Below are 25,472 nucleotides of genomic sequence, written 5' to 3'. Positions count from 1 at the left end.
CCCGGTGCCGATCCCGGTGCCGATCCCGGGGCCGCTCCCGGTGCCGATCCCGAGGCCGCTCCCGGGGCCGTTCCCGGGGCCGATCCCGGTGCCGATCCCGGGGCCGCTCCCGGTGCCGCTCCCGGGGCCGATCCCGGTGCCGCTCCCGGGGCCGATCCCGGGGCCGCTCCCGGTGCCGATCCCGAGGCCGCTCCCGGGGCCGATCCCGGGGCCGTTCCCGGGGCCAATCCCGGGGCCGGCGCCCGCCGAGGGGCGGGGCCCGAGAGGGGGCGGGGCCCGGTGGGGGGCGGGGCCCGAGCGGGGGCGGGCAGACCCGCTCCCATTGGCCGCCACGGAGGCGAGTCTCGAGCCAGGGGGCGGGGCCAGGCCGTGGAGGCGAGGCCAGAGCCAGGGGGCGGGGCCTCCTCCCATTGGCCACTCGGGACCGGGGGCGGAGCCGGCGGGCAGGGAAAAATAAAAATTTTGGCGCCCTCAAGCCCATTGGGCGGTGCCGGCGCGCGGGGGCGCAGGTCCCCTCACGATTGGCTAGCGCGGCGGCGCGCGGGGGAGAGGCCTCCTCCGGTTGGTTGACGGGGCCGCGCCGGAGCGGCGCGCGCGGGCTCAGTCCGCCAGTCCGCCATGAACTGCCTGACGGTGCCCGGTGTCCACCCCGGCTCCCCAAGCCGCCCCCGCGGGCAGATACAGGTACGGTGTCACCCGAGCACGGGCTGGGGGCAGATACAGCTGCCACCCTGGGGCACCGGTGTGGGAGCACATGCAGGTACGGCAACGCTGCCGCGCATCGGGCTGGGGGACAGATATAGGTACCGTACCGGGCTGAGGGGGCTGCGGGGCCAGGGGGCCCCACCGGCACTGGGTGGAGCCGGAGCGTCCCATTGACTGCTGTTCTGACCCCATCGTTCTGCTCTTAGGTGATCTTCGGGCCCATGTTCTCCGGAAAGAGGTAGGCGCGGAGCGGGAGGCGCAGGGTGGGGGTCCCGGCAAGGCGGCGGGCCCAGGCCCAGGCCCGCTGACACCGTGTCTTGCAGCACGGAACTCATGCGGCGAGTGCGGCGGTTCCAGCTCGCCCAGTACCGGTGTCTGCTGGTGAAATATGCCAAGGACACGCGCTACAGCTCTTCTGGGGTCTCCACACACGACAAGTGAGTTCCCGGGGCAGGAGGACACCCCAGTTCCACGGGGCTGTCCGGCTCACTCCCTCCCTGCCCACAGGAGCACCATGGAGGCCCTGCCTGCCGGGCTCCTCAAGGACGTTTACCAGGAGGCGCTGGCTGCCGCCGTCATCGGCATCGATGAGGGCCAGTTCGTAAGTGCACGGCTGGGGTGGGTTTGCTGGGCTCTGACAGACACAGACTCCTCGGTACACCCTGTGCAGACCAGGGTCTGCATCCTTTGTAGGAGAGGGTGGGAAATAATGCCTTGGGGCAGTTTGATCCATGTGGCCTGTGCTTTTAGTGAAACCCTCCTTCCCTATAGTCCCTGCAGACAGGAGGGTGGGACTGGAGCCCATTTCACAGACAGGGCACATGGCTCTGATTTTCCTTGTTCCTGGTGCTGCTGTCTGGGCACGCACTGTGGAATCTGGATCCAAGTGCTGCCCCCATCCTTCTTTACAATGTGCCTGTACCCCCTCCAGTTCCCAGATATTGTGGAGTTCTGCGAGACAATGGCAAACACTGGGAAAACCATCATTGTTGCTGCTCTGGATGGGACTTTCCAGAGGAAGGTAAAACAGTCATTTTGGTTCAGCAACTGCTTTGGGTCCCTCGTGGAACCCACCCGGCAGCATCTTCCCTGTTGTCTCGCGCAGGCCTTTGGGAGCATCCTGAACCTGGTGCCGCTGGCGGAGAGCGTGGTGAAGCTGAACGCTGTGTGCATGGAGTGCTTCCGGGAGGCCTCCTACACCAAGAGGCTGGGAGCAGAGCAGGAGGTGAGTCACCTTGGAACAGAAACTGTTTCACCTTGCCAGTCCAGCTGGTACAGAGAGACTCCCTCCAGGGAGCTGGGCTCTGCAGTCACTCCCCAAATTTCCCTGCCAGGTTGAAGTGATTGGAGGAGCTGACAAGTACCATTCTGTGTGCCGAGCCTGCTACTTCCACAAGCGACCCCGGCAGGCCGGGCCAGAGAACAAGGAGAACGTGCCCCTGGGCCTGAGGCAGCTGGAGACAGCTGCCCCTCGGAAGATCTTCACTTGACTGCTAGGAAAATGGAGGGGAAGGGAGCTCAGTTCTGTGGCTCGTGGGCACCGGGTCTGCCTCTCTCTACTTTAGCAAACTGTCCAGCGCCTCAGCCCTCCCTACCCAACCTCCCTGCGCCAGCACCGCAACTGAGGATCCACCAAACCTGATGCTGGTGGAAGCTGAAGCAAAAGCCTGGCTTGAGTGAGTTCCCATCTCAGAACAAGGAAAGAGACAAGCAGTTACTGATGCTGCCACACACGGGCCCTGGGGCTCTGCACGTCGAGCCCAGCCACAGCACTCCTGCAGCTCTTCTGCCACTCACAGTGGCCCTGGCCAGCTCTCCCAGTGGCCGAAGCATGCTTGGGCTGGCACTGGTGCTGCTTCTGGTGCCTGTGAGTGCAGCCCTTCTCTTGTGTGCTGTTGCTAAATTCCGGGTTTCTCAAGACAATGTACAGCTCCTAGTATTTTAAATGCAATTTTTAGTTTCCTTTCTTAACAGTCTGCGGTAACTTGTCCCTTGTCACAGAGTTGTGACACAGCTTTTAAACTGACACACCTGGCAGCCCAGGCCTGGGCAGGCCCCCAAACCCTCTGCCAGCATGCTCACGAGTGTTACTGCCCTGTTGATTTTTTGTTGAAACAGGTGAAGGAAGCCTAGCAGCTGACTCTTCTGAGGTGTTGAACCTCAAAGGGCTGGCTGTGTTCTAGCAGGGTCTGACAGATTCCTTTGGAGGAACTGGTCCAGGGAAGAGCCTTCTCCAACTTCAGGGCAGTTTTTCTCAGGTTCAGGGCTGGTGCTGCCACTTTGGTGCTATGTTACCTTTGAGGGGTTTGGAGGCTCAGAGTTTCATCTACCAAGATTTGGACAATTATTCCAGGGAAGATCCACCTGCTTGGTAAAGGGGCTCTCTGAGGAGCTGCTTCTCCATTCTAGTCATGGCTCTTGCTCCCTCCTCAGCCTCCAAAATTCTCAAGGCTCAATCTCTTAGTCTGCTCTAAGCTGACTGAAGAATTCTTTTGCTTTTTTGTTTGACTCAGATTCTGGAAGGTTGTTGCTTCCTTATTCCCTGCAAAAGTGTTTTTTTGGGAAGCCAGCATCCACAGGCTCTGAGTGGTAGCTCTTTGTTCTGGTGATGCATTTGAGTCCAGGATTGCTGTTTGCTCTGCCCTGGAAGGCTCCAAGAGCTGCCTGAACTGTCCCTGCTTCCCCCATGTTACAGGTGAGAATAACTGTACTCACAAGCACTTGATTGCCAGGCCTGGGCTTTTCCCCCGGGCTGGGGAAGGTGCTGCTGCTGCTTTAGGTTAATAAATAACTTAATGAACCTGTGTGTGTATTTTCTACCAGAGTGTTCTGCTAAGTCTTCCTGGCCATGAGCAGTGAGACAGCATGGGCTGGTGACTGCAGCAGTCACAGGGTGGGAGGGCTGCTCTCAGATCAGGGAGCATGAGGAGGGTGGCCTAAAAATAGGCACCAGCACAAATGTGCTGAGAGCAGCACAGCAGCTGGCAGGGGCTGCAGTGCCCCACCTGACACCCCCAGCCCACGGGGGCAGAAGGCAGGAGCCTCGTCTGCTTCCCCTGAGACAAAAGGCACTTGGTGGCTCACATGGTGGCTTGGTGAAAAAGTTTATTTCAACCCTACAGTGACAACTACTTGAACACTGGCCCCAGCAGTGATGGCCCACACGGCTGCCAGGAACAGCTTTACCACAGCACAGCAGCAAACACAACCTGAGAGAACGGCCCGCAGGCTCCTGCTGCGGCCGGGGTGCAGGAGCTCAGCCAAACAGCAGCAGAGGCAGCACTCAGGCAGGCACACAAGGGAAAGAAAGTGCTCCAGGACTGTCCTCAGCCACAGCCCTGCTGAGGGCTCTCAGTGCTCACTGCTCCCACAGACCCCAAACTGCATTAGCCAAGCTCAGAGCAGGCTGGGGGAAGGCACAGCACGGCATCAGGCAAGAGAAGAGGGGGCTTTGGCAACAGCTCACCCAGAAGCAGCCCATGGGGGAAGGCACAGAAAGGCAGCACAGGCAGGAGCTGGGCCTGGCTGTGCTAGGGCAGTGAGAGATGGCACTTGGGGGAATGCAGCCAGCAGGGCTGGAAGGCACAGGAGACAGGATGGGCCAGGGCAACAGTCACAGGGCAGAGCCAGGGTCAGTGCTGTGAACTGCATCCCACCACCAAGGCACCACAGCCAAAGCAAAGGCTCGTACATGTCAAGGCCTCCCACACACCCAGCCTCCTGCAGCTCACTCAGTGCTCACTCAGCAGCTGCAAATCACCCACCACACACTGGGCTCTGGACCCTCCAGTGAGGATCTCAGCTCTGGGACCAGGCAGAAGCCCCTCCTGCACCCCCTGAAGAGGCCCAGTCACCTTCAAAAAAGCAGCCGTCACCCTCCCACCCCACTGTCCCCTCCAAGTCCCAGACCCCCCACCCCGCGGAAGGAATTGCACTGGTACAGCTGTCCTGCGGGCGCCAGCCAGGGCTCAGTACACTGGTGGTGGCTGATAACCCTCCGGGGCATCCGCTGTGTGCGTGAAGGGTGGCTGCTGGTAGCTCTCATGGCTGATGTTGGGATAGCTGGAGTAGGGAGCCGAAACCTCCGGGCTGGGGTCGGCATAGCTTTGAGCAAAGTCCTCCACCCCCATTTTGTACCTCTTGTGAGCGAAGGTGAGCAGGAGTCCCTGCAGAGAGAAGGAGGCAGAGCATTAAGGCCATTCCAGGCTGTGGAGTTGAGGGAGCCCCTCTGCACTCCCCACAAGTGGGGCAGAGCGGTTCACTCACCCAGGAGAAGATGGAGAAGAAGCTGAAGGTGATGGCAGCACGGGCAGAGTCCGCTCCGATGTACACATCCTCGGCCCGTGTCCAGGACCACTGGTTGGTCAAGAAACAGAAGCCGATGAACCACAGGAAGGTCCAGAGACCTGTGGGGGGGAAGTGGCATGAGGGGCCAGGGCTGGTCCCGCTGCCCCTGGGCAGTCCCGGGGCCAGACCCTGCTCCACCGTGCAGGCTGGCGCAGGCAATCCTCGGGCACTGAGCAGCAGCGGCAGAAGCAGCAGCAGCAGCGGCAGAAGCAGCAGCAGCAGCATCAGCATGAGCATCAGCATGAGCATCAGCATGAGCATCAGCATGAGCAGCAGCAGCAGCAGCAGCGCGTGGCCCGCGGGCAGCACGCCAGACGGGAGCGACTCCCTTCGCCAGGCACCGGCAGCCACGTCACGGACAAGGCGGCCATTGTGGCAGCGACAGCAGGCACAGCCCTGCCCCGCCGCCCCGGTACCTGAGAAGCCGAGGTCGGCCAGGACCAGGTACTTGCGGTCGGTAGTGTTGCTGATCTGGGGGAAATAGACGTCCACCATGAAGAAGAAGATGCAGGCGAGGAAGGCGAGGACGCCGATGCCGATGCCGTAGCGACAGGCGTCCTCGTTGTGGTTGAAGATGCAGAAGAGCCGGGGGTCCTCGGCCCGGCTCGTGTAGCCATCCCCGACCAGGCAGGCGAACACGATCAGGGCGAAGACCTGCGGGGCGGAGCCGATGTCCGGTGGGCGGCACCGAGGCCGGGGGGAGCCCTTTGGGGGCTGCCCGTCCCGGCGGCCGAGGGGCAGCGGCCTGCGGCGGGGGACGCCGTCCCGGCGGGGCTCTGCCGTCCCGCCCCACTCACCGCGCTGACGATCCGCGCCAGCACCTGCGGCTGCTGCACGAAGCGGACCAGGTCGAAGGCACCGCCGGCCTTGGCCGCCCCGTAGGCGCCTCCGCCGCCCTCCATCGCGCTCCGCCGCCGCTCCTGCGCGGCGCCGCCCCCGGAGGGCCGGGCCTGGCGGGCCGGGGCGGGACAGGCGGGCTCGGTCCGGCGGAACAGCGGCTCCCCCGCCCGGGCACGGAGCGCCGCGCTGGTCCCGCACCGTGTCCCGGTGGCCCGCTCCGTCCCTCCTTCCGCCCCGGTGGAACGGGGAACGGGGAGCGCCGGCCCCACGTCTCGGCCGCCGACAGGCCCCGGTGAGCGCAGCCACGGGGAAACGGGGGGCTTTTGTGGGGGTCCCGCCGCCCCCACCCGGTACCGGGAGGCGGCGAGAAGGATGGGACGGGACGGACAGGGCTCGGGAGCCCCCTCCTTCCCCGCAGATCCGCACCCACGCGAGCCACGCCCGGACAGCGGGAGCGCCCGGGAGCGTCCCGTCGGTTCCCGGTGTCGGGGCGAGCGGGGCCTGACGGGGAGCCCCGGGGCGGCCGCTTGCCCCAGGCAGCCTTAGCCCGCCCGGGGAGCTGCGGAGCCCGAGGGCGGTGGAGGAGGGAGAGCAGGGGAGGAAGGAGGCGGCACTGGGCGGGGGAACACGGCGCGGGGCACGGGGGTCTTTGCTCCGATGTGTCCTCTTAGGGCCGCTCCGGGCCCGAGCCGAGCCGGGACTGGCGCTCGGAGGCTTCGTGCCTGACCCGAAGGGTCCCGGGACGGCGGGCGGAACCCGCTCGAGGGCGGTACCGCCCCATCCGCCCTCTCGTCCTTCCTGACGCCCGGTTGGGCTGGAGCCGGGGTTAGTCCCGGTTTAGCCCCGCTCCCGCCTGTCCCCTGCAGCGGCTCCGGCTCCATCCCCGTCCCGCGGCCCCGCAGCCGGGGGAGCCGGGTCAGCGGGGGCTGCCGGGGCCGGGACCAGTGCGCCCGTCTGTTCGCCACGGCAGGGCCCGCGCAGGGGGACCCGCTCGGCCTCGCAGGATGTCCCAGCCGCCCTCCATCACCCTCCACGTCCCCGAGGGCACCGAGAGCGATGGGTGAGCGTCATCCTCCCCGCTGCCCTGCCGTGGCCCGGGAGCTGCATCCCAGGGACCACCTGCAGGCACCGGGTGTTCGTGCCACCATGTCCCCGTGTTCCTGCAGCCAGGAGCCCAGTCCGGACAACGAGAGAGCCCTGCACACCTCATTCCACCAGCTCATCCTGGAGCAGAGCAGCTTGATCGAGGCAGGGCTGGAGCTGGAGTTGCAGGAGAGGGGCAGAGGTAAAGCGCAGCAGCCTCAGCCAGGGCAGGCTGGGGACAGTGTGTGTGCCCAGGGCCATCCCTCTGCCTGGGCCAGCTGTGTCACACATCAATGCTGTGGTCTGAGCATTTATAGCAGCCTGCTGATGCCTTGGCCAGTGCAGAGCAGGGCAGTCCAGGGCAGACCGGATCTTGGGGACACAGAAAGCATCCCTGGAGAAGGGGATACTCTGGGAAGAGCACACATCTAGCCTACGTGCTGGGGCAGGGCAGCAGGGATGAGCCATGGGCTCTCTGCATCCTGCCTTCCCTTTCTCAGAGTCCCCAGCCCGCTTGGCTACTCCAGATGCCTCTGCCGTGACCTGGCCAGAGCCTGGGCGAGGTGAGGAGCACCCCAGCTACTCCTCTGCCTCCCTGCAGATTTTGGCCAGCATGCCCAGCCGCACCATCGGTAGGTGCCACCCCCTTTCCCAGTCTTCCCCAGGTCCCAGACCCCTTGGAGAGCTCTCGTGCCTGCCCTGCTCTCCCACAGCCTCCCAAGCCCTGCTCTGCTTGGATCCACAGGCCGCAACCTTGGGGCCATCATCTCCCAGTACTGCAACCGCACGGCCCGGCTGCGGCGCCGGAGCAGCCGCCCACCCCTGCAGCAGCTCTGCCGTGCAGCACGGCCCAGCCTGCGCCAGTACGACCTGGAGACTGACCCCACCAGGGCCACGCTGGAAGGTGAGAGTCCCCCAGACTGTGAGAAGGCAATGCTGGCCACTGTCCCTACACTGGGTTAGGGACAGGCATGCCATGACCTGGCCGGCTGTGTCCCACTGAGCCCCTTGTGCCCCAGAGAAGCGGCGTCTGCTGGTGAAGGAGCTGCTGAGCCTCTCACCCAGCCAGTGCAGCCACATGCTGCTCACCATGCCCCTCAGCCTGGCGGAGAAACGCATCCTCCGGTAGGACCCTTTCCACCAGTGCCAGATTCCCACAACCAGAGCTGTCCCAGGACCTGTGGTACCCTCTGACACCCCTCTCTTCTGGGCAGGCGGCAGCTGAGCGGGCAGAGGGGCCCCCTGAGGCAGCGCACCCATCACTGGGCCCCCTCCTCACCCTGTGGTTGGTCCAGGGTCTGCATCGTCCTCGTAAGTCAGGGGCGCAGGTCTGCACAGAGGCTGTGAGGGCTCCAGTGCAGGCTCCAGCCCCACTGCTCTCCCCATTTTCCTCTCCCCAGGGCTGCCGAGGTCTCTGGTACCGGCTCCTCTCCCTGCTCCGCACTGCGCAGCCCTGGCACTATGCCCTGAAGCAGATTGGTGGCCGCTTTGGCTCCAGTGTCCTCTGCTACTTCCTCTTCCTCAAGACCCTCCTTATGTTGAACTTCTTTTCATTCTTCATCCTCCTGGCCTTTGTGGTGGTCATGCAGGCCGTGTACCCCCCTGCATCGGTCAGCCCCCAGCCCTTCACTGGCCTCGAGCTCCTCACGGGAGCGGTAAGCATGGCCCGGGCACCCCCAGGCCAGAGGCTGCTCCAAGCCTGGGGGGCAGCCCTGCTTTCCCACTGTAATAATACCCCAGTTCTTGCCCTCACACAGCCTGGGCCCCAGGACCAGCAGTGCTGTGGGTGCACGACGTGGTGCTGCCCCAGCCCGAGGCTCTGCGTCCCTGAGGCTGGCACAGAGGTGCCAGGCTAAGCAGGAGGCTGTGAGCCCTGCCGAGGTCACCGTGGGGCCCATCGTGTGCTTTCCTGCAGGGCTACTTCACGCACTCACTGCTCTACTACGGCTACTACAGCAACGTCACCCTGAATGAGCCCTGCACCTCCAGTCCCAAGGGCAGCGTCTGCCCCCTCGCAGTCCCCCTGCTCCCATACAACTTGCCACTGGCCTACCTGTTCAGTGTTGGGGTCTCCTTCCTTGTCACCTGCATCCTGCTGGTGTACAGGTGGGTCAGCAGCACCTGTGGCACTGCCAGCCTTCCCCTTCACCCAGCCCCAATCCCTAATGCCCTTCACCTCGCTGCAGTGTGTCCCGCTCTTTTCGGGAGAGCGTGGGAAGCTCCACAGGGGACTTGGCCATCAAAGTCTTCTGTGCCTGGGACTTCAAGGTGATCCAGAGGCGCTCGGTGAAGCTGCAGTGTGAGAACATCTGCACCCAGTTGAAGGTGGAGGAGCTGGGCGATGCTAACCCTAACCCAAAACACCCCAGAGCCCAACCTTGCACTAGTGCCTTGGCCATCAGCTCTCTGGGTCCCACTGCGCTGCGGTGGGACGAAGCCTTGCTCCAGACCCAAAGTGGGTTTGGCAGCTGTGCCACTGCTCTCTTGCAGGAGCTGCTGGTGGAGCAGCGCTCCCGTTCCCACACGCAGAGCCGCTGCCAGTGCCTGGGCCACTGCATCGTAGTGCTGCTGGCCTGGGTCCTGGCCCTGGCCTCCGTGTCAGGCTGCGTGCTGGCCGTGCACTACTTCTCAGAGCACATGCACATGGTGAGTGCTGCCTCTTGCCCTGGGATCCCCTGCCCTGGGGTTGGAGGGACAGGGCTGGGATACTGGGGAGAGAGGCAGGGACTGCCCTGTTGCAGCTCTGCTCCTGGCCTGGGCAGTTGCTGCTCTCCCCAAGGACGCCACACCTGGCTGCCAACAGCTGTGCACTCACCCCGGTACCTGCTCACCAGGTTCAGCAGGAGCAACAAGCACAGGGCAGTGGCAGATGGCAGCAAGAAGCCATTCTGCTGGTCATGCCCCTTGTGGTGTCCCTCCTCAATGCCTTGATGCCCCACCTGTACAACTTGCTGGCCATGTGGGAGAAGCAGGACTCCCCGGTGACACAGGTCTACGTGGCAGTCATCAGGTGGGCTGGCTGGGGCTGTGGTGGAGGGAGCCTTCTGCACCTGCACCTATGGCAGGCAGGAAGGCTTTGGAGCCAGGCACCCCATCTGTGGGGCTTGGCCCTCCTCCCCTGGGCTCAGGGACTTCTGGTACTGCTCCTGCTCCCCAGGAACCTCACTCTGAAGACAATGGTTCTCATCCTGCTGTGCTACCAGTGGCTCAGCCGGGGCGTTACCTGCTCGACAGAGGAGGTCAGCATCACTGCCATGGAGGGCTGGGCTGAGCATGGGGTTGTGCAAGCAGCTGGTGGCATCTTCTCTATTAGATACCAAGGAAGAAATTCTTCCCTGTGACAGTGGTGAGGCTCTGGCATAGGTTTCCAGAGAAGATGTAGGTGCTCCATTCCTGGAGCTTTTAAAGGCCATGTTGGACAGGAATCAGAGCAACCTGGTCTAGTGGAAGGATATCTCTGCCCATGGCAGGACGGGGAAAGAGATGAGCTTTAGGGTTCCTCCCAACCCAAACCATTCTGTGATTCTATGCCACACTTGATTGTCTCCCCAGTGCTGGGAGACCTGTGTGGGGCAGGACCTGTATCGCTTCATGGTGATGGATTTCATATTCACCTTGCTGGACACACTCTTCGGGGAGCTGATCTGGAGGTATGTACCCCAAGACATGTTCCCCTGCCAGTGTGGCATCCCTGCATGGTCACAGCTCTCTGGTGCACCCAGGCTCTGCTACCATCAGAGGGGGAAGGTGGGGTGTGAAGTCCCCCCAGGCATGTGGGAGCAGAGTTCCACTTCTACCCAGGCTAATTCTGGAGAAGAGGCTGAAGACAAAGCAGAGGCCGGAGTTTGATATCGCCCGAAATGTGCTGGAGCTGATCTATGGGCAGACTCTGACCTGGTGAGATGTTTCTGCCTGGTGTGGCTCCTTTCTCTGCTAGCAAATGAAATGCCTTGTAGTCCCCAGGAGCCCTGTGGGTGCTGTAGCTGTGCCCACGACTGTGTCCCCTGGGGCTCAGACCCAGGCAAGCTCATCTTTCCTGTGCTCCCAGGCTGGGCATTCTCTTCGCTCCGCTCCTGCCAGCTGTGCAGATGCTGAAGCTCCTGCTGTTGTTCTATATCAAAAAGGTGTGATATCCCCCCCTGCAGCTCCCCATGGGGTGAAACTGCAGGGATGCTATGCCGTGTCACCATCAGCCTCTGCTGCAGCAGTGGTGCCACTTGGAGCAGCCTCGTCCTTGTGGGGCTGAGCGGAAGTTTCTGGGGACAGGATGTCAGTGAGCTCACTCTGCTCCCAGGGGGTGGGAGGGAGGGGACAGCAGGGTGCAGACTGCTCTCCAGGGGTTGACAGCCCACAGGACACTGCTCCCTATCCACAGACCAGCCTGATGCGGAACTGCCAGTCCCCCAGCAAGCCCTGGCAAGCATCGCGTATGAGCACCATGTTCATCACTCTGCTGTGCTTCCCCTCCTTCCTGGGTGCAGCTGCCTTCCTCTCCTACACCATCTGGTCGTGAGTTCCCATGGCTCAGGGCACAGGACCCCTGGCTGCCTGGAGAAGGAGGGTTTGGGGAGACCATGGCCCCTGTCCCTGGCATCCCCCAGCTGCAGCAAGGGAGCTGCCTCCCAGCTGCTGGCCTGTGCTCACTTTCTCCAGCTGTTGCTGGTGCAGGAGGCAGGGATGAGGACTCCCTTGCCCAGCCCTGGGGATGCCAGGCACAGTGAGGCTGGGTCCCTGGAGGGCTGGACATCTGAGACAGGCAGTGCCCTGAGCTGGGGCCTGTAGCTGCTGGGCTGCCCATTGCTCTGAACGCCCTGCTGTCTGTTTGCTCAGGGTGCAGCCATCAGAAACCTGCGGTCCCTTCCGGGGGCTGGAAACCATCTACAAGTCAGGGAAGAGCTGGGTGCTGGTGCTGGAGAAGTCCAACCCCAATATCACCTGGTTTACCTGGTTCTACCAGCATCTGTTGGAGAACACCAGCCTCCTGTTCTTCATGTCTGTGGCCCTGATGTGAGTATGGAGCTGAGCCCAAGGCTGCGCCCTGGGCCCGCTTTGAGGGTCCTGCTGTCACAGCTGTGAGCGGGGCTGGGAGCCAAGGTGTCACTCCAGACCCCTGTGCCCAGTCTCAGTGCCAGGAGCAGTGTCCCTCAGCTTCCTGCCTGGCTGCCACCATCCCTGCTGTCGTTGCAGAGCTGTGATCTACTTCAACATCCAGGTGGTAAGAGGCCGCCAGAGGGTCATCTGCCTGCTCCAGGACCAGATTGCCAACGTGCGTGAGCGCTGCCCCTGCCTGTCCCCACAGCCTGGCCCAGTCCCAGCACTGCCAATTCAGGCTCTGGCCCCAGCAGTGCTGCCACTCAGCCACCCCACTGCTGCTCACTGCAGTCTCTGATGTTGCAGGAAGGGGAAGATAAGGTATTTCTCATTCAGAAGCTCCACTCCGTTTATGAGCAGAGACACAGACGTTTCTGAGTCCCAGGTGAGGCCAGCATGAAGGGCAGTGGGAAGGGACTGCCAGGGCACCCAGAGCTCAGCTGTGCTGAGCACGGATGCTCCTCTGCCTGTCCCAAGGGATGCACAATCCTCAGTGTTACTGAGGCCCAGGGACAGGGAGGAGGATGGAGGCAAGTCTGGAACAAGGGCCCAGAGAGAGATGACACCTAGGAGTCCCCTCTCCCATTTGGGATCTTAGGCACTCTGTCCTCCTAGTGTGAAACTCCGCAGGAAAGAATGGGATGGAACCGACTCTGCTTGCAGCTGGGACTGAATCTGTCAGCACTGGAAGCTGGGGGACCATGGAGTGCTGGGGAAGATCCTCCCCTCCTGCCAAGGCCAAGGACCCATTGGGCCATGTCACTGGGAATGCTGCATCACAGGGGTGCAGGTGCTTCTGATGCCTGGAGCTGCTGGGATGCAGTAGGCACGGAAGCAGGGCTGCTGTCACACCCCAGGACACAGCTCCAGGCAGGACTGCCTGCCCAGCACACCCCTGCTCCGTGGGGGCTCACTACTTCAGCTCTCCCTCCTGCCCGTGTGCCTGGGCTGTTTTCTGAATCCTTTGGGGACCATGGAGCTTTCTCCACAACCACCTTCACACTGCCTAGGGACAGCAAGCATGGAGCCAGGAGCTGCCAGGCACGGACCCAGCTCCAGCCCAGTGCCTGGCTCAGCAGGAGAGCAGCTGGCTGATTCCAGTCCCACAAACAAGGTCACTGGGCCACCCCCAGCAGCCCTGCACTCACTGTGCTGGATGGTGGGACAGACTTGGAAGAATCACCATGATGCCTAATGCTGGGCTGGGCAGGGACCCTGTGGGCTCAAGCTGACCTAGCCCATTAAAGTGCTGCTGTGCAGGAGTGCTCTGGCTGGTGTCAGGACCTGTTGGGCTGGAAGCAGGCAGGTAGGGTTGGTTTGTCAGTGCTACTGGTGGTGGTGACTCAGCAGCAGTGTCAGGGTGTGCTCGGGCTCCTTGGCACCAGCTGCTTTCCCATGGGGCTGCCTGGGGCAGAGCCCAGTTCTCCCCTGCTGGAGCAAAGGCCGCTGTCACCACACTGGCCACTCACCATCAGGGTGCAATGGCTGCAGCCCCCAGCACCGAGAACCACTCACTCCCCTCCATGTCATGCTGTTGGCAGCTGCAGGCCCTGGGATGGCAGCTGCCACAGCACTGACAGGGCAGGGTGTGCTGTGGCATGTGCCAGGCACGGGCAGCACCAGTGCCCTGTGACTTGGCACCAGGGCTGCCGGCTGCAGCAGCTGCCTGCCCAGCTGGGCTGGGCCATCAGTGTGAGCACAGGGCGAGTTACCAGCATGGACAGACACTGCTTAGTGGTGTGGGCACAGGGCAGGTTCTCTCTGCAGCCCCACCTCTTCCTGTGGTGAATTAACAAAAGCATTGCTAGCAGGTCAAGGGAGGTGGTCCTGCTCCTCCACTCAGCCCTTGTGAGGCTACAGCTGGAGTGCTGTGTCCAGTTCTGGGCTCCTCAGGACAAGAGGGACATGGTACTCCTGGAGCAGGTCCAGCAGAGGCTACAGTGACGGTGACAGGACTGCAGCATCTCTCTAATGAGAACAGGCTCCAGGAGCTGGGCCTGTTCAGCCTTGAGGAGAAACAACTGACAGGGGACCTCACCATCTGTCAGCAGGGAGGTGTCAGTGGATGGACCAGGCTCTACTCCATGGCACCCAGCAATAGGACAAGAAGCAACAGGAAGAAACTGATGTAGAGGACATTCCACCTGAATATAATTTTGATGGGTCCCCTCCAATATTCTGTGATATTCAACTAAAAAGAACTTCCTTGTGCCAATGGCGGCACACTGGAACAGACTGCCCAAAGAGGGTGTGGTGTTTTCCTCACTGGAGATAGTCCAGAACTGTCTGGATGCAAGCCTGTGCCATGTCCTCTGGGATGACCCACTCTGGGATTGCCTGAGCCTAGGTGACTGCTGGAGAGCAGCTGCAGGCTGTGCCCTAGCTCCTGACACCCACCCAGGTCACCCAGTCCTCCCACACCCTCCCCAAGGTCACCCCACTGTGCCTGGGCTCACACAGACAGAGCTGCTGGCAGGAGCCCCACATGCACTCAGTCTTAAACCCAGGGGACCTGATCCACCCCATGCTTCGCACCCCAGCTGCTGCTGCAGCCCCCAGCCCCACTGCAGGAACCCCTCCTGTGCCTGGAGGTGCCAGCATGGTCTGGCCTCTGGCTTCTGCTTGTCCCCTCCCCAAAAGCCCAGGGTTTCCCCTCGAGCACAGGGCAGCCACCAGCCTGGACAGTTCAGTGGGAGTTTTACTGTGAAGTCCCACAGGGATCCAGTCCATCAGCAGCCCAAGGCACTGTCCTGGGCTCTGCTCCCAGCCCCAGGCAGGGCAGCTGCTCCTTCACCACCTCCTTCTGTGACAGGATTGTCCAGGGCTGCCACAGGCAGCTGGCAGGGTTGGGGTCAGCAGGGGTCTTTGAGGGTGGTCCGAAGCCACTGCAGGACATCGGTCAGGCCGGTGCCATCGCGGGCGCTGGTCTCCAGCATCGTGATGGGCTGCGTAGCACAGGACACGATGTCCTGCATGCGGAACAGTGACTTCATCTCCACCAGGGACATGTAGCAGGGCAGGTCACTGCAATGGGGAGAGGGGAGCTGCATCAGCCAGCCACGATGGCTCCCCTGCCCCGGCTCAGGGGACTCTATCCTGGGAAGTGCAGCAAAGCACAGCCTTCGGCTGATCCTCCTCCTCACATCTTGTTGAAGAGGACCAGGACGGGCACAGAGGCGAGCGGCGCTGCAGAGAGGACAGAGAGCAGCTGGATGCAGGACGAGGAGACCTGGCTGGGGTTGGAGGCATCCACCACGAACTGGAGGGCAGAAGGGAAAGCAGGGTGCGAGTGTGCCGAGAGCAACCCCGGCCCGGGCTGGGCCAGAGCAGGGCACGGAGGAGGGAGATCCCACCGAAACCGAGGGGACCGGCCGAGCCCAGCCCCGGCAGCCCCTGTCCCCGCGTCCGTACCCCGGGACCGCGGCCCCGGGCCGGTGCGCGGTGCTGCTCACCAGGAGAGCGCTGCACTCGCTGTAGTAGCTGTGCCAGATGGGGCCCATGCAGCCGCCCAGCTCCCGCAGGGTCACGGTGGGCGGCAGCCGCAGGTCCGTCAGGTTGGTGCCGACCTGCGGGACACGGGCCCGGCTGCCGGCGGCTCTCCCCGCCCCGCCCCGCCCGTCCCGCCGCCGCTCGGCCCCGCCGGGCCGCACCTACCGTGGGCAGGGTGGCCGGGGGCTCGCCCAGCTCCGCGGGCTCCTCGGCGCTCAGCTGTGCCTGCCGTTAAGGACGCAGCGGCTCCGGTGAACGGCACGGGGCCCGACCCCGACCCCCGCCCGCCCCTCCCCGGTGCCCGGTGCCCCACGGATATGGCGCAGCCGCCGCACCAGGAGGCTCTTGCCGCCGCCCGCCGCCCCCAGCAGCAGGAAGGTGGGCGGGGAGCGCCCGGCGGCCATGGCGGAGCCGCCCCGGCGGAAGCGGCCCCGCCCCGGCGGAAGCGGCCCCGCCCCGGCGGAAGCCGGAAGCCGGAAGCGGAAGAGCCGCGGCGGGGCGGGGGTCGGAGCGGGCCGGAGCCATCGGGCCGGAGCGGCGGCGGGCGGACACCATGGGGCGCGGCGGCGGCACCTTCGAGCGGCTCCTCGGTACGGGGGCGGCTCCCTCGGCGGCCCGGACGGGAACCGGGCCGGGGTCCGCGGCGCTCGGCCCCGGCAGCAGGCGGGCCCAGAGCACGGCGCCGGTTGGGCCGGGCCGGGTTGCGGTGCCGCAGCCCGGTCCGAGGTTACCGAGCGGCCGGGCGTGTGTGAGGCGGGAGGGTTTCCGGGTGGAATCTGGGTTTGTCCCCGGAGCTCCCGGGACGCGGCGGAGCGGAGCCGCTCACGGCGGCCCGGTGCGTTTGCTCGTTGCAGATAAAGCCACGAGCCAGCTCCTGCTGGAGACAGACTGGGAATCCATCCTGCAGATCTGCGACATGATCCGTCAGGGAGACACCCAGTAAGTGCTCCTGGGCTTTCGGACGTGCTATGGGCACGGCCCCGCTGCCTGTGCAAGGAAGGACCGACAACACATCTCCTTGTGCCCTTCCATAGGAGCATCAGAGGGGCTGTACAGCACACCCTGATGTGCTGTGTGCTTCCCAGACCCTGGGAGCTGCAGATTACCCCTGGCCTGCAACCCCTAGGGAAAGCTTGAGTGCTCTCCTTCCTTCCCAGTTTCACTCAGTGAATCGTGTACCCCTGAGCTAACTGTGCCCTTCGTGTCAGGGTGGGGATTGGTGTGTTGTCAGCAGCAGCTGGGATCTCCCCCCAGATCCTTGATCCCCTGAGAACGTGTCCCCTCTTCCCCTACCCAGGGCAAAATACGCCGTCAATGCTATCAAGAAGAAGGTGAATGACAAGAATCCCCACGTGGCCCTGTACGCACTGGAGGTAACGGCACCTGGCTGGGGGGCTTCTTACTACCTGCCTTCAGGCTGCACAGCTTCCTGCTGCGCAGGGTGGAGCCAGCCTCTTCCTGACTCTGGTACAGAGGTTTTGGAGTGATCAGGTCAGGCCCTCCATGCTTTAGTTCCATCTTGGCTTTGGAACAGGCAAAGCTGAGATTTGGGCTGCTCTCCCTGGGGTTGGTTTCCACAGAGCAGAAGGTCCCCAGCCCCTCACAGAGGTGAAGGACAGCTGCAGGGAGTGGATTGACGTGTCCCCAGCACACTTCATTGCTTAAGTAGTGCCCCGTGTTCAGCCTGTAATGTGTGCTGGGACCCCCACAAGGTGCAGGGGAGGCAGGAAGCTCTGGGCTGATGTTGTCTTGGGCCTTGCAGGTCATGGAGTCGGTCGTTAAAAACTGTGGCCAAACAGTCCATGATGAGGTGGCCAATAAACAGACCATGGAGGAGCTGAAGGAAATACTCAAGGTAAATAGATGTATTTTACTGTCATTTTTTTGCCTGTGGAAAAGCAGCAGCAGCAGCAGGAAGAAATGTATGTGTCCTCTCGTGTCTTCTTTGGGTAAGGAGCAGAAGGGAAATTGGAAACACGTGTTAGAAAAGAGCAGACTATTGTGTGGTGTGAAAGGGTGAGTGTAGGCAAGGAAGGAGGGCTTCTGGGATCAGGAAATGTGGTGGGAGCAGAGGTTTGTCTGTACTATGAAGTGGCAGGAGTGTGCTGCGGAGGCCTGGGCCATTCCATGAGAAATGCTTCTGGTTGCAACACTTGGGTGAAATACTTCTGGATGCAACACTTGGGTTTGGACAGCAAAGGGAAACAGATGACAGCCTGGCGCCTGTACCAAGGACCTGGGCGAGGTGAATTCCCTCTCATGGAGCAATGTGAGGAACAAAGCAAGAAACAAAGGAAAAACCAACTGGAGCTGCCTCTGTGTCATGGCTGTTTCATCAGCATGTCGAGTTGTTCGGGAGCTCTGCAGGATGTGACCATGGCTGCTGGCACTGGCAAGTTGTTGTTACAAGCTGTCACCAATCTGATGCCTGCTGGAGCTTCGTGTGTCCTTGGACTGGGGAATTCCATTGGTGAAGTGGAAATAAGAACTACTGTCTCCAGCTTGCAGCTCAGAACAGCAATGCCCAGACAAGAGCTTATTAGGATCGTACTGTTCCTTCTTACAGCTTCTGTCTTCCACCAGAAATAAACAAACAGGTGACCCAGATGCTTGGAAGATGAGCTGTGTGAGTCCTGTCACCTCACACACCGAGCAAGGTGTCTTCTCCTGTCACCTTCCTATTAGGGCTGACTCAGTCTCCATGCAGGATCTTCTTCTGAGACAGGAACACTGTCTCATAGCATGACAGCCAGGTGTGGTAGCACAGCTGCTCCAAGGGCTAAGGAGATTGAATCAGATCCAGGGATTTTGTGGTTCTCTCAGTCCTTGTCTGCCTCAGGAGTTTCCCAACTGCTCCATTCTCCTCCCACACTTGGAACTTTGCTGCTCATGAACACCCGATGCTGGTAAGACAGTCCATGTTAGGGTGTGACATGTATGGAATGCAGGATTTTGCCAAACGTTCTAGAAGTTGGAGCTCCCGGAATTGTCAGTAACTGATGCTGTGTGGGCCAAGGTCTTGGCTAAAATCAGAGCTCGACAGTGCTCCTGTGCTTCCTGGGGATTTCTGGAACAGCCAGTCATGTGGATGTGATCATTTGGGCAGCTGATGACACGGTGGCTCTGAGGCTGGCTGAGGTCAGAACAGGCTTGCCAACTTTCCTCCAGTTCCCTGAAGCGTGATGCAGTTGCTCCTGCGTCCAAAGGGCAGATGTCCCAGCTGTCCTCGCTGTGTCACATCCTGAGATGGCTTTGAGAACTCCTGGAGTGGAGGTGCTGACACCCTCCAGGCACCTCCACCACTGTCAGTGGTCAGGCCAGGCGGGCTGTGCTGGACAGGGCAGCTGGGGCTCCACCGTGTTCTGAGTGTGGGATGGGTGGCTCTGGTGAGGAGCTGGACAGAGCTGCTGGGCATTTGCTCCAAGCATCAAGGCCACAGCTCTGTTGAGTTGGTCTGTGCTGCTCCGAAGGACATTCTGTTGTTTGTGCTGGAGGGTGCAGTGGGGCAGCTGAGGGGATCTGTTGTCTGTGCTGTGCATTGTCCTTACTGCAGGTTTCTGACAGCTCTTGCCTCTGCTGAGTACTCTAAAGTCTCTCTTTCCTGAATGGTATTTCTGGCTTCTCTTCAGGGGGTTCACACCATCCTTAGGGTTTCAGGGACATTTTCTGTGATGTTTTTTTCTCCTCCCTTCCTGCACAGAGGCAAGTGGAGACGAGTGTCCGCAGTAAGATCCTGTACCTCATCCAGGCCTGGGCTCATGCCTTCCGCAATGAGCCCAAGTACAAGGTGGTGCAGGACACCTATCAGATAATGAAGGTTGAAGGTGAGGACTGTGGCCACAGGTGAGGGGACACCTGGTGAAGCAGCTCTGCCTTGGCAGTTCCCTGCCTGGTGTGAGCAAAGTCTGGACTTGCAGCACTGAGCTTTTGGTTCCCAATACCCAATGAACCCTTCAGGGTGCTGCAGACATGGGACAGTCCAGTGTTCCCAGGACCAGGGCAGCCTTGCTCTGAGCCTCCAGCCCAGCCAGTGCCTCGGGGCTGGCAGGGAAACCTGAAAAGCAGGAGCTGCAGCTGTTCTTGGGGAGACTGGCAGCAAGTCATCGTGTCCTCTGGGAGGGATTTGCTGTGGGGCAGTTCCTTCCTCACAGGCTTTTGTTCCTGCTCCCAGGATGGGTCCACGCTCACACTTGCTGACACGGTGTTGGTGTGACATTTTCCCTTCTGTCCCAGGACAGCAGTGTGTGCTTCAAGGGCAGGGACACACTGCTGCCTCTGCTTCCTTCTGTGCACCACAAACTCTATGCAGTGGCACAAGCTTGAAGGGTTGGTCCACCATCCTGAGCTGGTGTTGCCAAGCTCTGGCCCTTCAAGGGCTGAAACTCACAGCCCTGCCTGCTGGGTTCTTTATCCCCCTCAGTTCAAAGAACTGAGAAATAATAAGCCTTATCCAGAGGCCTATGATGTCCCTTGTGGGTGTGTAAGGGAAACAATTGGGGATTGTGTTCAGACCATGGCTGAGGGGAGCCTGTTTCTGCTGTGTCAGAGGGAGGTACTGGTCAAGACAAGAGGTGCTGCAGAGCTGGCACCTATGGCATGAGCTTGCAGGCACATGGCCTCCCTGTGCCAGAGGATTCCTCTCACAACGGGGCTCCACTTCTTTCTCCTGCAGGTCACGTCTTCCCAGAGTTCAAGGAGAGCGATGCCATGTTTGCTGCAGAGAGGGTGAGCTCTGTGGTGGGGGGAGCAGCTGGCACTGTGGGACAGACCTGCTTTCCCATCCCCTTCCTGCCAAACCTGCAGGTCTTGCGTTCCTCCATTTTATGCAGATTGGAGACCTTGTTGGGAGAACTGAGCAGGACAGGGAGTCAGACTCATCATTCCTCCTGCTCACTGGCCTTACAGCAGCTTGGCAGGCTGGACATGGCAGCAGGGCATTGCTGAAGTGATTGCTGTGCAGACACTTTCCTAGCAAATCTTGTACTGACTGGGAAAGCGTCACAGTCTCTAAGGAACATGAGAGGAGATAACTGAGGGAAATAAATATTTCCTGTTGAGCTGCAATGCCTCCAGTCTCCCCCATGAGACATGAGAGCCCTGTTAGCCATCAGGGCTCCTGAAAGGCCTGGTGCAGATGCACTTCTCCCTCCTTACACCATTTCCCTTGACCCCTACAGGCTCCAGATTGGGTGGATGCAGAGGAGTGTCACAGGTGCCGCGTGCAGTTTGGCGTTGTGACGCGGAAGGTGGGTGCTGCTCCTTTCCCTCTGGGTTCCCTGCTCTACACAGTCCTTGGGACTTGCAGAACTCCCTGCAGGACTTGCTGTGTGGAAATGTGCTGGGGACAGACCATGTTTCCTGGCTGCTGGCAGGGAAGTGACAGGAGTGTCTGAGTGATGCTGGTTAAAGGAGAAGGAATGTCTTGCCACCACACTCATGTCTCCTGTCCTTCACAGCACCACTGCCGGGCCTGCGGGCAGATCTTCTGTGGAAAATGCTCCTCCAAATATTCCACCATCCCCAAGTTTGGGATTGAGAAGGAAGTGAGAGTCTGTGAGCCCTGCTATGAGCATCTCAACAAGTCAGTACCCTTTGTGGTGGGTTTCTTTGCCTGCAACAGCTGGGACTTGGAGGGGGGAAGCGTGGTGTGGAACTAGCTCCCTGCAGAGCACAGCGAGGGCTTCACTGCTGTGCAGCCTGGGCTGGGCCCTCTTCCTTCCTGGGAGTGGGGTTTGCTGCTGGAACATAGTGCAGAGCTGGGCTCTGGTGCGGGGAAAGGATCATTCAGTCCATACTATCACCTGTCACTACAGGAAAACTGAGGGTAAAGCTGCTGCCACCTCTGAACTGCCCCCTGAGTACCTGACCAGCCCCCTCTCTCAGCAGTCCCAGGTGAGCACCTGCCCCATAGGTGATTTGGTGATCCTGATCTGTTTGTTGATCCCATTACTGACCACCTCCTCATCTTTCCACTTCCAGCTGCCTCCAAAGCGTGATGAGACAGCTCTGCAAGAGGAAGAGGAGCTCCAGCTGGCTATTGCCTTGTCTCAGTCAGAGGCTGAGGAGAAGGAGAGAATGGTTTGTTTGCTGCTGGGATCTGGGAGGGGTTGTTGCTCTTCAGCCCATCTGTGCTGGGCCATAACAGGTCCTGCTGTGAGCAAGACTCAAAGCCTGTGGAGTGAGTGAAAGCAGAGCTGGGTACAGCTGTGTTGTGGTTGGTTTGGAGAATCCTAGACTCTCTCTGAGTTGTCCGTTTTCTCTTTTGCAGAGGCAGAAAACAACCTACTCCATGTACCCTAAGGCTGAGCCCACTCCTGTCACGTCATCGGCTCCCCCAGTCAGCACGCTCTACTCCCCACCCGTGGTATGTCTGTGGCAGCTCCTGGACGTGAAGTGGCTGGACACAGGCCTCTTCCTGAGCCCGAGTCTGCCCTGATTGTGTCCAATTTAATCCCCCTACTGAGGGAAAATACTTGCCCCATTCAACCCCTTGCTTGTTCACTGTGTTTTTTAGCAAGAAGGTGTGTTCTCAGATAGGACTTAGATGCCTCCACTCACAGCTTGTGTCCCCTTTGAGGCTCTCACTGATGCTCAGCACTGGTGGTCATACATGGCCAGGTCTGAGCTGAACATTTCTGTGGGACCTGGAGATCTCTAGTTTTTCTGAACTGCATTTCTCCATTTGTCTCTTTCCAGAATTCCTCTGCTCCCTTGGCTGAGGATATTGACCCAGAGGTAAGGATCCTGGCCCTGATAGTCTGCAGCACAGGCTTGCTCCTGCAAGGCAGTGATGTTCATCTTCCTTCTCCTCCTGGCAGCTGGCTCGGTACCTGAACCGCAACTACTGGGAGAAGAAACAGGAGGAGGTTCGCAAGAGCCCCACACCATCAGCACCCCTGTCCCTGACAGAGCCAGCTGTGCAGCCTGGGGAGGCCCACCCTGCCCCTCTCGGGGTGGTTGAGGTAAGAGGTGGCCTGGGGCTGGGTCTGGCACTTACCATGGGGCAAGAAGCACCTGAGTCTTGGGCTCTGCAGGCTGGCTGCTGCCTCTTGGCACTGGGAGGTCACAGCTGACTGGCTGCCCCATCCTTCCTTCCAGCAGCAGTACCAAAATGGTGAGTCCGAGGAGAACCACGAGCAGTTCCTGAAGGCACTGCAGAACGCAGTCACCACGTTCGTCAACCGCATGAAGAGCAACCACATGCGAGGCCGCAGCATCACCAACGACTCTGCCGTGTTGTCCCTCTTCCAGTCCATCAACAACATGCACCCGCAGCTGCTGGAGCTGCTCAACCAGCTGGATGAGCGCAGGCGTGCGTGGGAGCGGGGGGAGCTGCTGCCCTGGGCATGGGTGGGCGGCAGCCAGGGCTCCACAGTGTCAGGGTTCAGCATTCCCATGACGCAGTGTCACTGGAGAGGGTCTGGTGTGGAGGGCAGGGGCAGTCCAGGTGCTCTGTCCCCGTGTTCCTGAGGCTGTCCCTTCTCTCCCCAGTGTACTATGAAGGCCTGCAGGACAAACTGGCCCAGATCCGGGATGCGCGTGGGGCTCTGAACGCGCTGCGGGAGGAGCACCAGGAGAAGCTGCGCCGTGCAGCAGAGGAGGCAGAGCGGCAGCGCCAGATCCAGCTGGCACAGAAGCTGGAGATCATGAGGCAGAAGAAGCAGGTGAAGCAGGGAAGCATGTCCAGGGTATTCCAGGCCTGCCTGCACTGTGGCCCAGCGCAGGGCTGGCAGGGATGGCTGCCCTGGTAGGGGAGGCTGTGTGGTATCATGGCTCCCAGCCACCACAGCCCTGTTCCCGCAGGAGTATCTGGAGATGCAGCGTCAGTTGGCCATCCAGCGACTGCAGGAGCAGGAGAAGGAGAGGCAGCTGCGCCTGGAGCAGCAGAAGCAGACCATCCAGATGAGAGCCCAGATGCCAGCTTTCTCACTGCCTTATGCCCAGGTACAGCTGCTGGCGTAGGCTCCCCTTGCCAGGTTCCAGGGACTGCAGCTTTAAGCTGGCTTTCCTTCTCCCACCAGCTCCAGGCCATGCCCGCAGCCAGTGGGGTGATCTACCAGCCCTCTGGGCCCACCAGCTTCCCTGGCACCTTCAGCCCAGCTGGCTCCGTGGAGGGCTCTCCCATGCACAGCGTGTACATGAACCAGGCTGCGCAGGGGGGAACTGGGCCGTACACTGCCATGCCCGTCACCGGGACTGGTACGTTGGGCAGCTCAGCCTCTGGGGCAGGGGTGAGCCCAAGGTGGCTGCTCCAACCTCTGCTCTCTCCACCCAGATCCCAGCATGGTGAATGCCTACATGTACCAGCCGGGTGCCAGCAGTGGGCAGGGGCCTCAGCAGGGGCCGGCGGTGCCCACCACCACCCCTGCTTATTCATCCTACCAGCCCACACCCACACAGGGCTACCAGGCAAGTGAGGCAGCGCAGCCTGCAGCCAGCTGGGACAAGGGATGGGAGGTTCTGAGGGGCTGGGCAACGTACCCAAACTCAGCAATGGGATCTCTGAGCAGGGGGGAGGATGGGCTGGTTGGTTCTGAGGTCTGCTGCTCTTGCTGTGGAAGTGGGCTGGAGTTAGATCCAGTTCTGGGCTCAAGGGCCTTGTCTGGAGATGTGAGCCATTTCTGTCTGTGCCACCTCTCACCAGCCTCTTCCCACAGACTGCAGCCTCACAGTCGCAGAGCATGCCAGCCATCTCCCAGGCACCCCAGTCGGGCACCATGGGCTACATGGGCAGCCAGTCTGTCTCCATGGGCTACCAGCCCTACAGCATGCAGGTGAGTGCTCCCTGCTTGGGCACGGAGAACAAGGTGTGCATGGGCTCCAGCCCATGGAGCCATCCTGGGGGAGGTCTGCTGGAGGCTGGGGGCAGTCAGCACTGCCCCGTGGGTGCTGCATGTACCCAAGCCCCTCTGACACCCACCCCCTCATTCCCATAGGGTCTCATGTCTGCCCTGCCGGGCCAGGACACAGCTTTGAGCAGCCTGCCAGCCCAGCAGTCCTACCTGCCCGGGCAGCAGCCCCTCTACCAACAGGTGAGTGCTACCAGCCCAGGGGGTCAGGACCCAGCGGGGCACGTATGCCAACGAAGCCACGCACTAACAAAGCTGTTTCCTCTGCTCCAGGTGGCCCCAGCTGGGGGTCCCCCCCAGCAGCAGCCGCCAGCAGCACCTGCTCCTGGGCAGCAGCCCCCAGGCAGCGGAGAGGCCCAGCTCATCTCGTTTGACTGATCGCGGCCACAGGGATCTCAGGGGTCCCGTGGGTCCAGTGTAACACTACTCTTCATCCGAAATCACTCTGTACTTCGACTACTCGTCCTGCCCCCGGCCCCGTGTCCCAGGGGCGGTGGGGCCACAGGCTCCTCCTGCCGGCTTTGGGGACCAAGGGGCAGGGTGCAGCCCCCCGTGCCCTGCAGCCCGGGGCAGCCCGGCTCCCCGCGCCCGCCCTCGGCAGCTGGCGGCCCCTGGGCCGGGCGGGAGCTCGGCCTGCCCCTGTCGTTGCCCCATCCCTGCTGAGCCCCGTTCCCTGCAGCGCCCGGGGCCCTTGGCCGGCCCGGCCTGTCCCCGTGCCCGCCCCTCGGCGGAGACCGAGCGCTATCGGTGACAATAAAGGATTGGAACGAAGCGCGGCCTCGTGTGCTGGGCGGGGGCGGCTGCGGTGCAGATCCCTCAGAGCTGGCCAGCTGCAGCTCACACCGGCCTTCCCACACCTACACTTCCTCCCTACAGTGTCTGGAACCTTTCTGTGCTGTAGATGCCTAATCCGAAATTATTAAGCTTTATGGAGCGTTAGAATGTATTACTGCAGTTAGTGAAAGTCGAAAAGGTAAAATGACAAGGCTTTCAGACTTTATTTTTGTTTCTTTTAATTTGCATTCATTACGCTTTCAATTTTACCTTTAACCATGGTGTACAGTGTAG

The 25,472-nt window shown here is 61.3% G+C and overlaps 5 protein-coding genes across 12 annotated transcripts; 3 read left to right on the top strand and 2 right to left on the bottom strand.

The window, feature by feature from the left end:
- Window positions 1-511: 511 nt before the first annotated feature.
- Window positions 512-3,505, top strand: TK1 (thymidine kinase 1). Its single transcript, XM_058852386.1, has 7 exons — window positions 512-684; window positions 912-943; window positions 1,029-1,142; window positions 1,213-1,306; window positions 1,637-1,726; window positions 1,811-1,930; window positions 2,040-3,505. Exons 1-7 carry the CDS (start codon window positions 619-621, stop codon window positions 2,193-2,195), a joined length of 672 nt encoding a protein of 223 aa, XP_058708369.1. The 5' UTR covers window positions 512-618; the 3' UTR covers window positions 2,196-3,505.
- A 288-nt stretch (window positions 3,506-3,793) lies between these two features.
- Window positions 3,794-6,008, bottom strand: SYNGR2 (synaptogyrin 2). The gene is made up of 4 exons (XM_058852412.1): window positions 5,850-6,008; window positions 5,469-5,706; window positions 4,972-5,111; window positions 3,794-4,871 (listed from the first exon to the last, which is right to left on the bottom strand). Exons 1-4 carry the CDS (start codon window positions 5,952-5,954, stop codon window positions 4,674-4,676), a joined length of 681 nt encoding a protein of 226 aa, XP_058708395.1. The 5' UTR covers window positions 5,955-6,008; the 3' UTR covers window positions 3,794-4,673.
- Window positions 6,009-6,019: 11 nt separating this feature from the next.
- Window positions 6,020-14,608, top strand: TMC6 (transmembrane channel like 6). Of its 7 annotated transcripts, none has more exons than XM_058852398.1 (20): window positions 6,020-6,184; window positions 6,759-6,952; window positions 7,059-7,177; window positions 7,476-7,607; window positions 7,721-7,879; window positions 7,995-8,100; window positions 8,190-8,286; window positions 8,376-8,630; window positions 8,891-9,081; window positions 9,162-9,300; window positions 9,466-9,621; window positions 9,810-9,985; window positions 10,133-10,214; window positions 10,528-10,625; window positions 10,777-10,872; window positions 11,024-11,099; window positions 11,351-11,484; window positions 11,806-11,982; window positions 12,163-12,241; window positions 12,373-14,608. In XM_058852398.1, the coding sequence occupies exons 2-20, from the start codon at window positions 6,897-6,899 to the stop codon at window positions 12,442-12,444; spliced, it is 2,400 nt and encodes a 799-aa protein (XP_058708381.1). In that variant the 5' UTR covers window positions 6,020-6,184; window positions 6,759-6,896; the 3' UTR covers window positions 12,445-14,608. The 7 variants fall into 7 exon arrangements, with proteins under 7 accessions (XP_058708381.1, XP_058708385.1, XP_058708384.1 ...); XM_058852402.1 differs by having other exon boundaries at window positions 6,045-6,184; window positions 6,863-6,952; XM_058852399.1 differs by lacking the exon at window positions 6,020-6,184 and having other exon boundaries at window positions 6,536-6,952; window positions 12,373-12,451; window positions 12,682-14,608.
- Window positions 14,609-14,746: 138 nt separating this feature from the next.
- ARL16 (ADP ribosylation factor like GTPase 16) lies at window positions 14,747-15,996 on the bottom strand. Its single transcript, XM_058852413.1, has 5 exons — window positions 15,876-15,996; window positions 15,721-15,777; window positions 15,519-15,632; window positions 15,210-15,325; window positions 14,747-15,090 (listed from the first exon to the last, which is right to left on the bottom strand). The coding sequence occupies exons 1-5, from the start codon at window positions 15,957-15,959 to the stop codon at window positions 14,919-14,921; spliced, it is 543 nt and encodes a 180-aa protein (XP_058708396.1). The 5' UTR covers window positions 15,960-15,996; the 3' UTR covers window positions 14,747-14,918.
- Window positions 15,997-16,004: 8 nt separating this feature from the next.
- Window positions 16,005-25,416, top strand: HGS (hepatocyte growth factor-regulated tyrosine kinase substrate). 2 transcript variants are annotated; one of them, XM_058852404.1, is made up of 21 exons: window positions 16,005-16,145; window positions 16,410-16,494; window positions 16,853-16,928; window positions 17,318-17,410; window positions 19,256-19,379; window positions 20,228-20,280; window positions 20,733-20,801; window positions 21,012-21,136; window positions 21,369-21,447; window positions 21,535-21,633; window positions 21,824-21,919; window positions 22,252-22,290; window positions 22,374-22,517; window positions 22,657-22,867; window positions 23,047-23,219; window positions 23,359-23,499; window positions 23,577-23,754; window positions 23,831-23,964; window positions 24,213-24,329; window positions 24,492-24,587; window positions 24,678-25,416. In XM_058852404.1, the coding sequence occupies exons 1-21, from the start codon at window positions 16,109-16,111 to the stop codon at window positions 24,780-24,782; spliced, it is 2,274 nt and encodes a 757-aa protein (XP_058708387.1). In that variant the 5' UTR covers window positions 16,005-16,108; the 3' UTR covers window positions 24,783-25,416. The 2 variants fall into 2 exon arrangements, with proteins under 2 accessions (XP_058708387.1, XP_058708386.1); XM_058852403.1 differs by having other exon boundaries at window positions 22,654-22,867.
- Window positions 25,417-25,472: the final 56 nt, after the last annotated feature.

The sequence above is a fragment of the Poecile atricapillus genome, chromosome 17 (genome assembly GCF_030490865.1).
Source record: "Poecile atricapillus isolate bPoeAtr1 chromosome 17, bPoeAtr1.hap1, whole genome shotgun sequence".
In the NCBI taxonomy this organism is placed as follows: Eukaryota; Metazoa; Chordata; class Aves; order Passeriformes; family Paridae; genus Poecile; species Poecile atricapillus.
This window is presented reverse-complemented; position numbering and strand designations above follow the sequence as displayed.